Source organism: Netta rufina (genome assembly GCF_964035555.1).
Source record: "Netta rufina genome assembly, chromosome: 1".
Lineage (NCBI taxonomy): Eukaryota > Metazoa > Chordata > Aves > Anseriformes > Anatidae > Netta > Netta rufina.
Genome location: NC_140123.1, coordinates 67,910,651 through 67,927,307, shown reverse-complemented (window position 1 = coordinate 67,927,307; position 16,657 = coordinate 67,910,651). Strand labels below are relative to the sequence as shown.

The 16,657-nt window shown below is 40.8% G+C and overlaps 1 protein-coding gene across 1 annotated transcript in view; it reads right to left on the bottom strand.

Annotated features, from left to right (window-relative positions):
• The window catches only part of AFF3 (ALF transcription elongation factor 3), a gene marked incomplete at both ends in the record, with an annotated part of 325,435 nt that overhangs the window by 1,040 nt on the left and 307,738 nt on the right, over window positions 1-16,657 (bottom strand). Inside the window, 6 exons of the mRNA XM_084282865.1 lie at window positions 471-685; window positions 815-864; window positions 3,853-3,946; window positions 6,431-6,502; window positions 8,556-8,692; window positions 11,368-11,431. Coding sequence (XP_084138991.1) covers window positions 471-685; window positions 815-864; window positions 3,853-3,946; window positions 6,431-6,502; window positions 8,556-8,692; window positions 11,368-11,431 — 632 coding nt within the window. The remainder of the gene's footprint in view (window positions 1-470; window positions 686-814; window positions 865-3,852; window positions 3,947-6,430; window positions 6,503-8,555; window positions 8,693-11,367; window positions 11,432-16,657) is intronic.

The following is a 16,657-nucleotide window of genomic DNA, read 5'->3' as shown; positions in this document are numbered from 1 at the left end:
CATCTGTGTCTGCATGGGGGTAGGCTGGGTGGGTGGATGGAGAGGTGCTCATTTCTTCTGCAGAAAGGAAGGGTGCTCCTGGCTTTTGACATGGTCTGGTTGGATGCATCCTGTCCAGATCTATGACTTTGGGGCACAGAAAGCTGCTTTTATTCTCTCAAACCTTTCTATCCAGAATTACTTAGATGGCAGTGAATACTACACGCAGCTATGTCTGTGACCTGTCTGCCCCCAGTCCTGACCAGCTGCAGAAGGAAAAAAGAAGTTGGTGATATAAAGATGCTTCAGAGTGACATAGCTGTCAAAATTGCATTTTGGGGCAATTTTGGGACAGACTAGGAACAGGCTGAAGAAAAACAATCACCTCTGCAGTCCTACTTTGCAGATAGGTTTCCTATCAAAACAGTTATTTTTGTGATCAAAATCATGTGAGATTCTTCTAGAGTAGACCTTTGCCTTGAATCACTCACCTCTGTTTTCCTTGGCCAGGTTGTCAGCCATCTCCCAGTAGTCGTAGCTGTGCAGGATGCTGTTGGTGATGCTGACGTGGTTGGCAGCCATCTGATGAATGCGCTGTGGGATGCTGATTATAGGAGATGGGGAAGGGGCCCCTGTGCTCCCCTGGGACCCTACAGAGCTGACTGGAGAAGGGCTAGGGGACATGGGTGATGGAGTTCCTGTGCTCCTGAAATCAGATGTTAACACCATTAGTTAAGAGGATGCTTGTTTTAAAAACATGTGAGTATCAGAACATACTGCAGGAAATATCTGACAACCGATCTGATCTAAGCTTCCGTGTGACATGTGAACTTACTTTCCACTGGTACCCCAAGGAGATGGGTTCTGGGCAGCTTTTGATGAATTCTGTAAAAGAAAAATAATTCATAATACACATAACATGTAAAACGATAAAATGAAAAACAGTGAACAGCATAAAAGTAAAAAAAAAAAAAATGTAAAAAAATGGTGTAGGTAAGTCTTACAATGCAGTAAAGCCACTGGGCCTGATTTGGTGTTGTGATGAAGCAGTGCTGTAGCACAGACTCAAATCACATCCTATTAAACACCCAGGGTTGGGGCTTGTTAGGAAAACATGCTAGTTGATACTGAGCCTTTTGACAGAAATCCTGGGTGTTCAGAAGAAAGTGCTGTTAGGACTCTCTGTGAGGTTTAGGCTGGAATTTATTGCAATAGAGAAAACCAGAAAACCAAAAGGTCACTCAATGTGCATATCCCTTTTCCACCAGTCATGGAACTGCTACCAGAAACCCAGAAACATTTTTTTGTTTTTGTTTTTAAAAAAGGATAGCTAGTCATATAGAAATCCTAAAACACTATTTATCCTGCTTGCTCTCCTGTGTCCCATTCTACTGTTTAGCAGGCTTCTCAGTTATGAAAACAGATCTGTTTCAGGATTTCAAGGCTGAATTTTTCTGAACTTCAGTGCTAGCTTTGGGGTTTTGTTGGTCCGGTGCCAGCAAGCCTGCATGTCACCTGGCATTATCAGTGATATTTCCATACACACAACGATCACATCCTCTCTTAACCTAAGATGGACACACCACCTGAGCCTCTCTTCAAAAAGATTGTTTACTCAGTTTTGACGCATTCCCTGAATTTCCTCTTGTGTTCCCACATCTTTTGTGCACATGTGAGAACTGGCTATGGTATTTTAGTAGTATTCACATCAGTGCTGTGTGGGTCCTGGCATCCTTCCTGCATTTTGACACTGGGCATTCTACGTTGCAGGTAACTGGTATGAAAAATTAAACTTGGAGTGTCCTGCAGTGGGCTCTTCCTTCAGTGTTATTATTATTATTATTGGTCTGTTTCAGAACTACTTGCCTTCATCTTTCTAGTGTATGAGAAACTGAGTACGTGTAATTTACTTACAGATTTGGAGGCAGGAAAAAGAGAAAATCAAACTGGAATCAAGGGTACTTCCAGTGTAAATTTAACTATCCTCTGCCTTATTGTACAACTTCAAAAAAACTCATGTTTTAGATGTTTTACTCCAGCCTCTTTTCAATTCTGCACCAGAAGGGTGCAGTAAGGATTCTGAAGAGAGTGCAATTGTTATAAGAGACCATCTCTTATCCCACTTTTCTTACTGCTACCCATTCTCCTGGTTTCTTTATACTCTGGGATGCACCTAGCTCCTGAATATCTGTGTCTGCTTTTTAATTCTCTGTTGCTTTTTATTTTTTTATATATATAATGGAAATAAAATACTTGAAAGTATATTTATTTTTTTTCTTTTCTAAAATAAAAGTATGTCAAATTTTACCTGAAAATATGTGTGACATGGTTCGAAATGTTTCTTTGATTGATAATATATGTGGAAGTTCTTAATGTAGTCAGCATTTCACATCACTTGGTTTTGAAAGCTTTTAGCTACCAAATATGAAATGAGTGGAGAATTGGCTTGTTTTCCACTGAAAATTATAGCAAATGGATTTTTTTTTTCATTTTTTACTTTCAAAGGTGAAAATACTTTCTAATGTGAAACTACACTATCATTACATCGGCAGGAGCTTTGCAAAAAAACAAGCTTATCTTGGCTATAACAGGGTAAAAGTCCATTTTATGTTTGCTGTGAAACAGTTTCTGTCGAAAGTAGGAGACATTTTACATGGTTGAGAGCCTGACCATCCTGTTCTTAATGCAGGCATTCTCTGAATTGGTAAAGAAAAATAAAGTGTTATAATGGGCACATATTTCTTTCCTCTGAAATCAAGTCATTGTTAGAAAAACATAATGTTGAATTATATATTGCTAAATTTTTAGAAGCAATTACAGTGACTTCAATTTCAGTTTGACAATAACAGATCTGTCAATTTCCTTCACTGTCTTTTTGTGTTTAGAATCTGGTCGTGAATGTTTGTGCTTGTATTTGAAATTTTTTATTAACTAAATGTCAAAGGATGGATGTTTTTCATTTCAAGGTATATTCTTCTGAAAAAAAAAAAAAAAAAAAAGAGTCCCATGTTTAAAGACAAATGGTTATTCAGGTTCCCAAAACAGTTTCTCTTAAAACATTTGTATGTACATATTTTTTTCTTATTTTAAAGATAGAGGCTATTTTTCTGTTTGTAGATCAAACGCTGGATGGACTGACTGCTAAGAGGGCTCCATCAGAAAGGTTTTGTTCTTGAGTTACTTTCAGAGGAAAGCTGTCTGTCAAATAAAATACATTGAAATATGCAGAATGACTTCTTGCCTTATTCACAATAACTAGGCTATGGTACAGGCAGAAAGTGGAGAAGGAAGGTAGTACAGGTGGAGCAAAACAGGAAGGGGAAGCCAGTAGTTCTGGCAAGTTCAAGGCAGGTGGTTTGGTTGCCTTCTGATGCTCTTGTACAACTGAAGTCAGTGTGGGCTCTTTTCCAGTTCCTTGGGTGAGAACATGTCCCATTGCACTGTCTTACCTATGGACGCTGCTAAGTGGAAGCCCTGCAGCTGAAGACTGATCTGGATCAAAGTCATCACCCCACAGGAAGTCTAGTGGGATGTATAATCCTGGAGGGGATCCTGAGAGCAAAATCTCCAAAACCTACTCACAGCAGCGCAGGATAGCACTAGATAAGTGATTAAGAACAATCTGAAAATGCCTGTTTGTTGGTATGATAAAGTTCTCATCCTGAAGGGACTTGACTTGTATATTGTCTTGTGAAGGCAATATAACTAACTAGAGACCAAGTATTGCAATGGGAGCCTGTAGTAATACTTCTGCTGACTTGACAGGCCAAAAACTAAACTCAGCACAGCTATTGTTTTTTTTTTTTTTTTTTAATAAAATGCTGTATTTACTATAAAGACACACTGATTTTAAAACATCATTAAAAAATGTACCTTAAAATACTCAATAAGTGCTTTCGAATACTTGACAGCATGGTCTCTCTTGAGTCGGAACATCCTCCAGTACAGAAGGGCCAGGCAGCGGTAACTAGAACAAAAGGGAGAGCAGAAGGTAAGGTGTGCCCCCAAACAGGAATCCTGGTGAATTGTCTTAAATTCCCCAACTAACAGGCAGCAGAAGGCTGGTGGCACCCTGCTTAGTGTTGTTATCAGCATGCTGCTAAAAGGGTGCTACGAAACCCACTGTGCTCAGCTGGCCTTGCACAGTTGGCTTCCCAGGCCTTGACCCTGACTTGGAGCCCACTCGCTTGGCCAAAGGCCTTGCCTGTCAAAAAGTCATTGCAAGCCTGGAACCCAACACGTATATCTTATTTATTTTTTATTTCCTTCCTTGTTGCAAACGCAAAGGCAGCCTTTTGGGGTGTCTTACCCTAGGACTACAACAAAATATCTTGGCACCTATATAAGGAACTGGAGTCGCTCCGGGGTCCACTTTGTGCGCCCCCAGTCACCTCTTCCAGCAGATGGAGTCAGCTGGGAAACAGGCAATGCCTCGGACCTGTCTGGATTTTGTGGGGCAACCTCCAATGTGAGAGGCCAGGATGGAGGCCGTGGAGGGGGCTTGGGGCCATTCCTACGCCTCCTGCCTGGTTTGCTCCCTGGATGGAGCCAGCAGCGGGCTGAGAACCTCAGCGTGCCCCATGCTCCTTGGTAGCCTGCAGCTGCCTTTAATGCTATGTAATTAAACAAGAGTAACAGCTATTAATTCTACATAAGGATAACTGATAATCAGTGCTTAATTTTACATAATGATAACTGATAATCAGCATTCAGGATGCACAAACTCATGTCTTCAGTACTGGATTTAGGCGTGCCTGTCTATTTTCTGAAGCAAGAATCACCACCACCTCTTCACAGTCAGATTTTTTAAGCAGAACGTGTGGGATCGCACCACAGCAGCACAGCTTTTGGAACAAAAAGCCGATGTGTTGCACTTCTCTTGTGGCCGTCGAGGCCCTGTTTGTAAAAGCGATATTGGGTCTCCGAATTGCTGGGAGGCTTCAGGCGGGCAGCGCGGGGCTGTGCCCTGCTGCCCACCTTCAGGAGCTGCCCAGACCTCACTAAACCACCCCCAGGGCAAGCGGCTTTCCAAAAAACCCCAGCCGGGCTCTCTCGGCCGCCGGCAGCCGGTGACTTGCAGCCGCTCGCCGCTGGAGGACAGCCTCTGCTCAGCAGACGGAGGGCGCCTGGCAGCGGCCTCCCCGTCCTGCGAGCTGCCTCGGTCACCTTCACAGGTGCGGGCACATGCGGCTGCTGGCTGCTTGCTCTTTTCTTTTCTTTTCTTTTCTTTTCTTTTCTTTTCTTTTCTTTTCTTTTCTTTTCTTTTCTTTTCTTTTCTTTTCTTTTCTTTTCTTTTCTTTTCTTTTCTTTTCTTTTCTTTTCTTTTCTTCTCTTCTCTTCTCTTCTCTTCTCTTCTCTTCTCTTCTCTTCTCTTCTCTTCTCTTCTCTTCTCTTCTCTTCTCTTCTCTTCTCTTCTCTTCTCTTCTCTTCTCTTCTCTCTTCTCTCTCTTCTCTCTCTTCTCTCTTTTGTTCTTCTTCCTTCCTTCCTTCCTTCCTTCCTTCCTTCCTTCCTTCCTTCCTTCCTTCCTTCCTTCCTTCCTTCCTTCCTTCCTTCCTTCCTTCCTTCCTTCCTTCCTTCCTTCCTTCCTTCCTTCCTTCCTTCCTTCCTTCCTTCTTTCCCTTCTTTCCCTACCTAAGTGTTTTTTAAAGCAATTCCCATTCGTATATTCTGTGCTCCTCCTAATCACACAGCAGACCCAGGGCATTTAAAAGAAACGAACACCTTTGATTATTTTGTTCTTTTTTTTTTTTTTTTTTTTTTTTTTTTTTTATGCAACTGATTAATTAGGACTCTTTATTTGTGGAGGCTAAAGATGCATTTAATTTGGATTTTTTAACAGATGGTTAATAGATGTTAAAAACACACTTGCTGATTGTAAATGTCCACTTACTGAGAATCAGTAACCATGTAATAGGTATTTTATGTATTAACTACATAGATATTAAATTAAAATTTGATTTTAATAACATTTTAGCATTTTACTAGCAATCAGGAACCACCCTATAGAATTTAAGGTGCCTGCGTATATCCAGAACTCCCAATTTAGAAGGTAATCCAGGAGGTTTAATTATCACCATCACCGTATCTCTCTTCAGGAAATGTAAATATAATTTACGATTATTGAGCCTAAAATGTCAGCCACAAAAAAATTACCAAACTATCGGTACAAAAGTACATCACTCATAAAAACAACAAACCATCAGGCATTTAAAAATTAATTATGCTGGTGCACCATAGCTGACCTGTCACAGTCAATAAGTACGAATTGCTTATTTACAGAGACAGAATGCAGACCCGCTACAGGGATACAAGGGCTGGACCTTCCCGGAGCAGAAAGTACTCTCTTTATTTCAATAGACAACATAATCCTATCTGGCTGCGTCCAGCATCTGATTTTCAAGAACTGGCTCACTGCTGAGGAGCCTTTTGAGGAAATGTTGATCTACTAACCATAATGCTGCCAGCTGTTTGTCTTCTGGCGTGGCGTTGGGGCCTGAGTGGGTTTTTAGTCTCACCGCGTACCTTGAGCAAAAGGAAAGAAGCCAACGTGAGTTAACTGAGACAGCTTTATGTTACCGATCAGCTCCTGAGAGAGCTATGCTGACCAATGTCATTCGAGCTGCCCCCTTACAAGTATTTGCTGAAGTTACCAAACGCACATATCCTTTTCTGGTTGTGTTTTGGAGCTGTTTTGCCATGAACAGTGCCTTCCTGCACGCCTTATACAGCAGCAACTCCCCTGACCTGATCTGTCAGTACAGCCCAGAGGGCAAGGTGTTGCTTCCTGGCTCGTTGTGCTGTCCTGCCCCAATAACCTCCACTGCCGTGGAGCCCGGTTACACAGAGTTCATGCAGGAAGGTTTTCACAGTGTTCGAAGGCAGACGACAGCCTGCCTTGAAGCTGGTGCTGCCCTCACCCTGCCAATTCTGAACGTGTCTACCCAGATTTGCACCTCCAAGCAGAGCACAGCAGAGGGGGAACATGTGGCTCGGAGCTATTTTTGCTCGTATGACATTACATTCAAATTCTATAAATATTAAACATCCACAGAGGTAGCACTGCTGTTTCAAGAGTGTATGTGCTATGCAATCATAAATTAGTTTCTGGAAATCTTGGCTTCCAGCTGTATACCTGAACAATGGGCAAGGTTAGGACAACACACAGTGCTTCTGGGCTTGCTTCCAGAAAAATACCTGTTCCCTATAATTAGCTGCTTGTGGTTTTTCTTATCTTTGTTTTCAAACTTTAATCCTGATACCCGTGCAAAGATTCAGTGTGAACATTTTGTTTTAACAGGCATACCTGGTAAACCTAGTATATTTTTCTGAGCTGCACAGCAAGTGAGATGAAAAGCAATTCACACTACAACACAAACACAGCTACACACATTATTGAAAGCTATGGATCTGCAAGCAAAATTCATTTCCAGAGTTAGGACCATATATTTGCTATCATGAGAAAAGACAGGGCAGACAAAGAAAGAGCTCTCTGCCTGTGATGGCGCAAGTATTGAAAAAAAGAAGGGAAGAAATGCAGAGATGCACTGTACTATTCTCCTACTAAAAAAAAATAAAATTTTATTTTGTTTAATAACCTTCCAGTTAGAAAGCTGGCCTCAATCCACTGAAATGCATGAGAAGACAGCCCTAAGTGGAATAAAATGCCAATGGAATTGTTAACATATGTGAGAAAATCATCGCATCAACACTAAATCCAAAAGAATGCAATTGTTTTAGGAGCTTTGCTTCATTATGAATATGATTAAGAAATAAGCTGTTTTAATTTCTATGGACTTAGCACTGATGAGACCTGCATGGTTGACTGTCCTGAGCAATTATGCCATGGTCACTGACAGTACAGCTTTTTCTGCTAGTGTGGCTGGACTCTCTTGTGGACTCTCTCTCCCAGTCTCATCTCAGGTGCTGGGATGATTTTGACCTTTTTTTTCCCCTACTAGAGCTGCCAGTAATGTTAACTACTGGTACCAACTGTAACGGAGGAAAGAACTTATGAGACAGAAACTTTCCTCGTAGGGACTGCAGGTTGGACTCTAGACTGTCCTATTTGGAGAGCCATGCAGCTGACCAAATTGGGGGTCTGCTTGAATAAGAGCTGGACAGCTCTCAGGACTCCGCTGGCTACAGTGGGAGCACACACAACAGATGGACCTCAAATGTCAATTTTTCTACCACTGTTCACTTCTTCTTTCAGGTAACCATTACACTACAGTCTTAAACATGTTTCAACATCTTGCAAATTACTACTCCATGAGTGTTTTAGTATTATGTAGCAGTTTTTTTCTACTTTTGAGGAGCACAGGACTTATATCTTGAAACTCTTGAAGTAATTTGCAACTCAAGTAATATGAAAAGCTTTGTTTATTTTGCATTCTACGTGGTTTCCTAATTTCCACTGAAATCACAGAAAATCCATACATGTTACATATGACTGACCAGGCACTTGGGAGGCCCTCAATTCTCCCCTTTTACTGTTATCTAGGGAATTATGTGGTGATGTAGGTGAGCATGTTTGCACGAACAGAGTAACCCCTGCAGTCATCTCCTCCCTTCCTACCTGATGAGTTCAACTGTTTCTGAATACATTGTATAGGGGGATTTAGATTCCATTGGGCCTTGTTCCATTGCATTTCCACACTCAATAAAGGATAGTGCTGCTTCTGCATAATTCAGTGCCTTTCCAAACTTTTCCACCTAGAGGGAAAAAATAAGGACACAGAGAAATAGTGTAATCATCAAGATATGGTTACATTTGAAGGGATTGTCTCAACATGGGATTTTCTCAACATGAATTATAAACTTAACACAAGAGAGCATATCTTCAGATTCATAAGTTTTTCTATGAGAAAGCTAAAGCCCATCAAAATCTGTGCATCACTGAAAATTGTAAGATACAGAAAGCAGAGCTGAAAAAGGCTATGAGATGTTATTTGGTCCGCACTCTTCTGTCCAAAGAAGGATCCACTCTGCCTAAGGCATTCCTGGCAGATGTTTGTCAAAGATCTTCCAGTGCTGGGAATTCCGTGAATCACCAGGCCTTTTGCACCAGCTTTTCAAGCATCATTACCAGTAAAAACAGTTTCACACCTCTTTGCAAATGCGGTCTTTCATCAGTCAACAAAGAAAGGTAATGAATATCTTCAACTAAGAGAATCAGAATTAAGCAGTTTGACTACTAACATTGTGTTATTCAAAGGCTCATCTCTGTCCTCATTTCTTCTTTATCCCTACCATTTTCAGCACAGCTTGACCTCTTGTTGGGATTTTACTTTCTGTATCCTCCTTTTCTTTCAGGGACTGCTCTGCTCCCTTAGCTTCTCCTGACATTCTTCTTTCTTGCCCCATTTCTTCTCCTATTGTCCATACTTTGACTCTGTGTATTTGTGTGCTTAAACAGATATATATACATGTATGACCTCCATGATAGTGTATATGCATATGTGCACATAACGTTCAGATGTGTACACTTACATACCACCTATCTGCTCTCAGAATTTCCTTTTTGATGTGGATAGAGATGAATCATACTATTACCTCTTTGTCCTGACTTGTCTTTCCTTCAGTCAGAACTCCTGCGGTACATAAAGCCCATTAATGGACTGGATGCATTTGGTTGAAATCTGATGCACACAGTGAAAGGTTAATGGACCTTATTCTTTTCTAAGGGATAAAGATTTTAAATAGTAAGTTTGGAATGGCACACTGGCTTCAATCTATTTTAGGTTCTTATATGACTCCCATTGCGATCATACCAGAGAACTTCACAAACTTTTTATTATATTTCTCTCCCTGACGTTCTTGTGCGGGTGGAAGTGCTATTATCCCAATTTCACAGATGGGGGACTAAGGAGCAGAGAGACTTAGAGTCATTTTCAGGCTGCTCACTCTAAGTGCCTATATTAGGTATTGCAGAGCCAAAAGAGGAGGTATTGAGCCCAGCAAGGTGATTCAAAGTGCTGCCATTTTCTTCCAGGATCCCTACACAGTTAAGAAGGCAGAAGTACCTGCAAAGAGCGATTCAGAGGGTGTAAGTAAGATGCTGGTCCGCTGTGAAGGAAGGCTGAATGTGAAGGATATTTCAATCACCTGACTCTGATGGGAGGCTGTTTAAACTGTGCCTAAGTGACTTTCATGCAGCAAATTTGTGGCAGAGCAGAGAATAATGCTTGTACCTCCTATTTCTGGGAGTCTACCATAAAAACATTTCTCTTCAGGCTAAGACAGAATTTACTTTGCATATTAAGTGATTTTTTTTTTCTGTTCTGTTTAAAGCAACACACTAAAATGTACCATTTGTACTTCTCCACAATATTTTCTGATTTAAGACTCGCTTTAAAGTAATATGGAGCTGAATAAACCATGGAAATTTGTGCTAATAAACTCAGGTAAAGTGTAAAACTCAGTGTTAGTGTCCTAAATTAAGGGCCCACTTCTGCTTCCTTTGCCATTTTATACTCTGCACAACTGAGAAAAGGAGGTGAAGAAACAGGGTGTGAGCTACCTTTCTTCTTTCTTGCTCCTGTGACCACAAAGTGCAAACAGAGTAAGGCAGGACTCCAGCTACCCCTACCTGGAAAATAGCCCTACTCATGCAGGGTTCCACCCCATATATTGCATCTGTCTGTCATGCCAGAAGCCTGGCATTTTTAATGCCGTGCTAGCTTATTCCTAGTGGTAGACAAACACAGCATTAGAGAAAGCTAAGAGAAAGCTAAGCAGAGGTCTCCTGGAGCACCAAGTACTTCATTGAATGTCTTTGTTTGGAAAGAAGAGGATCACTTTAGTGCTCCATATAGCCCCAGCTTCCTCTTTTTCAAGAGGGTCTTTCTGACTATGGTTTTAAGTCAAAGCTAGGATCAAGAACCTGTTTGTTGCAGCACTCCTGTGTATGAAACATGTTTCTCTAGGGTTAAACAGATGCCTTGTGTGATTCTGATTGTGTTAGGAAGGGTCTGTCATGAAACTAGGATTCTTTTGGCACTGGAGAGACAAAGAATTTTCAAAAAAGGGCAAATTCCTCGGGCACCAGACCAAATTTGGGATGAAATTATAGAGCCTAACCAGCTCGTTAAACTGAGAAGATAGGTATGTGGTTACCTTATACAGTCTCCATTACCATAGTTACTAATTAAAGCAAAGGAATAAATGGAAAGTTTTATTTATCCAGGCCTTTATCTCAGTAAGTCATTATTTGTTAAGTCATAGTTTATTGGGCTATGAACATTTGATTATATAAACATTTCTTAATTTAACAAGCCTAGCCATCCTTATAATAGATTTTATAATTACCCCAGCAATACTGCACTGATGAAGAAACTGCATTACACAAATAATTTGGAGCAACATAACTGGAAAGAAAATGTTCTCACCATTGCATCTGCTTTATGCTTCTTCCGTTTAGCTTCCTGCATAAAGTAATCTGCATTGCGTGGCCTACCAGGGGAAAATAAGAAGACACTTTATTATTTTCTGAAGTGCAGAATATTTTCAAGTTATTTTTCCCTTATTTTAAACCTGATTTGCAAACACTTTTTATGAAGAAAATACACTTATCATGTAACCGTGCATCTTATATTTTCAAATTGCTGCCTGTGGAGACAATAGCATTTATGGCTGTTCTCATTCTTTAGAAGTCAGTGATTCAAAGCAAAAAAAGCTAATAAAATGCATTTTTATGGATTATATAAACTGCTTCCCAAATTAGTGCAGTTTTGATCTGCCAAATGGATGCAAGCATTAAGCGGAACGAGTTACTCCATCTTCTTCTCTCCCTTGTGTTTGCTTACCTCTTTTTCTACTCCTCTCTGTACACTGTCATTTGCCTCGGCTTCTCCCTCCTCACAAAACAAGTGTGTGTTAAATGTCTCCACTCTGAAAATACACACTAAGTCTGCCTGCCTCTACTGCTACCATCTCTTCCTCCTTCTCCCTCTTATCTGTAAGCATGCTGAGAGTGCTGTTTACTCGGTGCTAGGCTGCCTGCTGCATGCCACTGGTGTTGCTCGTGCCAAATTCTGTGAAATTTTCCATTGATTTCTCCTGGAATAAATTGTGGAGTCTCCATCCCTTTCTTAACCTACCTGACCTACTGACTGTAGGGGACAAATTCAACTGCTACCTCTGTGCTGAAATTCACAAGTCCCTTTCTGATACAGACTTATCCACTTCTGTTCAAACTGAAAACACAAACTGATGTCTCCTTGGCAATACCCCAGTGAGCTCCTCTTGGTTGAGGCAGGTTTCTTCACCTCCTCCCACAAGCTCTCTCTATTGTGCCTTCCTCAATCACTGTGAAGAGAGCCATTTGCCATGTCATTGCAGTACATAACCTAACACCTTAAGTTCAAGCCTCTCATAAAAGTTTTCACATTTCCTGACCTTGCAGATTCTTCCAGTCTCCTATGTGTGGGACATGGCCTTCCTTATAATACTCAGCCAAAACGTGCTCTGGTTCTCAGCATATACTGTGGTTACTGCCGTACCCTTAACAGAATCACGCAGACTCACAGAAGAGTTGAGATGTGAAGGGACCTCTGGAGATCATCTGGTCCAACCCCCCTGCCAAGCAGGGTCATCTAGAGCACATTGTGCAGCATCACATCTAGGAGGGTTTTGAGTATCTCCGGAGAAGGAGACCCCACAGCCTCTCTGGGCAACCTGTGCCAGTGCTCTGTCACTCACACAGTAAAGAAATGTTTCCTCATATTTAGCTGGAACTTTCTGTGTTACAATCTGTACCAGGTGCCTATTGTCCCATCATTGGGCCAACAGAAAAGAGCTTGGAAAGAGCCTGGCCCTATCATCTTGACACCATCCCTTCAGATATTTATAAACATTGATGTGATCCCCTCTCAAGTCCTCTCTTCTCCAAGCTGAACTGTCCCAGCTCTCTCAGCCTCTCTTCCTATGACAGATGCTCCAGTCCCCCAGTCACCTTCACAGCCCTCCTCTGGACTCACCCCAGTAGCTCCATATCCCTGTTGTACTGGGGAGCCCAGAATTGGACACAATGCCCCAGTTGTGGCATCACCAGGGCTGAGTAGAGGGGCAGGATCACCTCCCTTGACCTGCTGGCAACAACCTAATGCACCCCAGGACACCATTGGCCTTCTCGGCCACAAGGGCCCATTGCTGGCTCATGGTTCACCTGCTGTCCTCCAGGACCAGCAGGACAGCCCCCAGCCTGTACTGGTGCACAGGGTTATTCCTCCCTAGGTGCAGGACCTTGCATTTGCCGTTGTTGAACTTCATGAGGTTCCTCTCGGCCCAGCCCTCTGGCCTGTCCAGGCCCCCTGAACAGCAGCACAGCCCTCTGGGGTATCAGCTTTGTTACTCCAGCAAACTTGCTGTGTGCGCTCTGTCCCTTCATCCAGTTCACTGACGTGTAAATTGAACAAGACTGGGCCCAGTACCGACCCCTGGGGGACACCGCCAGCTACAGGCCTCCACATGGACTCCTGATCACTCCAACACTTCTGAGCACAACCCCAAACTCCCCATCCAGCCAGTTCCCAATCCACCTCACTGGCCCCTCATCTATCCCACACTTCCTGAGCTTGCTCATGAAGATGTTGTGGGAGACAGTACCTCCATGTGCTTGGAGGCAAACTCCTGGTCACTCTCAGAGGAGGAGGTTTATCCTTGCAAAATCATTTTCTTAGAAATACTTAGAGAGTTTTCCCTTTGCCCTTCTAGTGAAAATGAGATACGTTTTTGAGTATTTGAAGAATGAATAGTGATGTTCTTGCTATTCACGATTTTAAGAGCTTGGTTTCATCAAAAATACGGTATTGCCACTTAGCAATCCTAACTAGTGTTTTTTTTTTTTTTTTTTAATTGGGATTTCTCAGCATGTTTATTTAAAAACATTTTTTTTTGTGTGTGAGTCAGAGAAGATACAGATATAAAAATGGGATGTATGAATCAAAAATTCTTGCTGACAGCAGTAAGAGCACTTTTAGATCCATAACAGATTAGTGGGAACAAGGGGGAGCCTCTCAACAGAAGAGGACAGCCATGAATACTTCCTTGAGACAATAAGGGTATTTGCTAGTGTGTCTACTTAGTCTGTTTCCATCTACTTACATGCACACAGTTTCAAGGAGATTTAATTGCATCACAGAAGGTTAGTCATAACCCTATTTTGAAGAAAAGGAAGGCTAAATATCATTAGATAGAAATAAAATTTGAAGTCTGGATAATTTTGAATGACGTCTGCCCTAAGAAGCTTGATACGAAGAAAAATATTTCCTTTTTTCCATCTTTCTTTAAAATGTTCTCCCTTAGAATAGAATTTCTTCCTAGCTTACTGTAGCTGGTAGGTCAGAAAGGGGACTAAAGACAGGTTTGTGTCCCAGTATCTCATAACCTACTACAGTTGCAAATACTTTCTGTACCCAGCAAGATGTTAACATTATCTTAATAATACAAACCATCTGGATTTTATTTTGGTCAATTATGAAATAATAGACATTGCAACAGTGTTAGTCTGATGCGGAAAAATAGCTATGTTTTCAGAACCATTGAAAGAATTTGTAAAAATTGATGTCCTGTCTCTCAAGACAATTGATGTCTTGTGAAATGACCCAGGTAAGATAGTTTACCATGAAGAGAGAGAAAACAAAGCAAAGCAGACCAAATCAACAAAGTAGTGGTCTCAGCTCTCTGAAATAATCAAAGTGATGAACCTTTACACGATCCTTTCAAATTCAGGTCATTAAAATGTATCCTTTGCAATATACCCTCCCATATGACACTCAGCACTATATATATAATTTGCTTATTTGAAGCATGGGAAGAGGCTGTAAAAACAAACCAAGATAACACAATGTAATTATGGTCTATTTATAAGTAAGTTAATTGCAAAATGGTTTTCAACTTGCAGCAGGATTTATTCTCCAGTACGCTTAGCAAGGAAGGCATTAGCAGTAGGCATGTACAGCATTGAGCCAAGAGGCCTTCTTTGAGGGCCCTGCTATAGGACAGCTGGGCATAATACAATGTGCAAAAATTGAAGTCATCAGTTTGTACTAAGGCCAATTGTTTTTGGGGGAAGCCTAATGTAAAAAAGAAGCTATTAAAAGACCATTGTTAAGCAAAGCATATATATTCACAGTAGGAACATTTAGATATTTTCTCAGGAAAAATTCAAGACTGATTTACAAATCAGTGGGTGACTAACAGAAATTAAGATTCATTAGGAAAAAATGGGTTGGGTATATCTTCTAGTTGCTTATACAGTGCTTGTTCAAAAGTGTTAATAAACATGCTAAGTCAAATTCTGATCTGTTTATGTTATCCGTGCAATTCTATTCTTCAATAGATCGCTACATGCTAATAAACTTGCAATTCAGATTACAAATGTATGTGTGAAAATGGAAAGCTGAAATATTCTATAAATTTAATACGTTTATGTACACTGCATAGAACTGCATTTCTTATATCATTTTTGAAACAAAATAAGGATGTGCTTGGATTTATTTATTTTTTTTTAATGAGAAAGAAAGGTCCCAAATTCAGTTTTGTTTAGGTTCCCACTGTTGTATAAGAAAGTCATTTGTCTTTTTAAATACAGTATACTAGTTTAAATTATTATGTTATGAAGCAAAGAAACAAAATAAACCCTTCTCTTCTGTATGCTCCTTGAAGGCAGGAGGGTACCTCAGTTCATGGACATATGAAGACACCTGAAAAAGCTGATGCATAAATTAAGTTCTGAGGATTGCTCTTTTGCATACTGCTTATTTTGCATCTGTGAAGTTCACGAATACTCTATTAATCATAATCTGATTTTACAGACCCTTAAGTTACAGTGACTGAGAACCTGTACGTGTTACAAACATTAAGGTTCAACCAAATTTCCTCTGTAACTTGGCCCCTCTAGAGAATTGGTGATAACCTCAGACTGAAGAATTTACAGGTAATCTCACTGCATGATAATTTCAGATACTGTATGTTATTATTGAGAGGTGTCTTGAGGAGAAGTAAATCTGTTTCCTCACACAAGAGATTCAGAAAGATCTGAGGATAAACCCCTTTTCAGGTCTTTGGTCTAAGGCTTGTAATCCTTCTGCAGATCACAGCCTCACTACAGCCTGAGAAGCCAGGGAGTAGAGAAAATGTCCACAGGGTTAAATTGGTACTAGCACTGGAGTCTCTTTGTTAGGGTAAAAAGCTTACTGGTCATAAATATAAACTGAAGTCTGACGGAAAGATATTCCCTGACTTCTGGTTTTCAGGCAGTTGAGTCTGATTCTCCTCTTAAGTTATTTGCAACTGTCTGTATCTGTTGGTGTCAGCACTGTCACTCCAGATTTACAAACAGAATTCAGGCCTCTATTTAAAAAAAAATTAAAATTTAAAGAAGTCTGACTTCAAATTAACAGGTAAAAACAAGTGTTAATATTTAACACTTAACTATTAATAATTTTGGCTGCACAAAAAAACCCCTCTTTTGTTTCTGAATATCTGATTGTTGGTACTTGTAGAAATATAGTCCTCTTCAACAAAGCCAAAAAGGAGTTCTAATACACTGCTCTAATGCATCTCATATATCTCTCTGAAAGGCAAGAGAAAGAGCGTAAAGCATCAGTGCCAACTAAGTCAGGCTGCTGGTGAATTCTCCCTGGGATCAAGTGTCATTATGTGAAACTGGCTGCT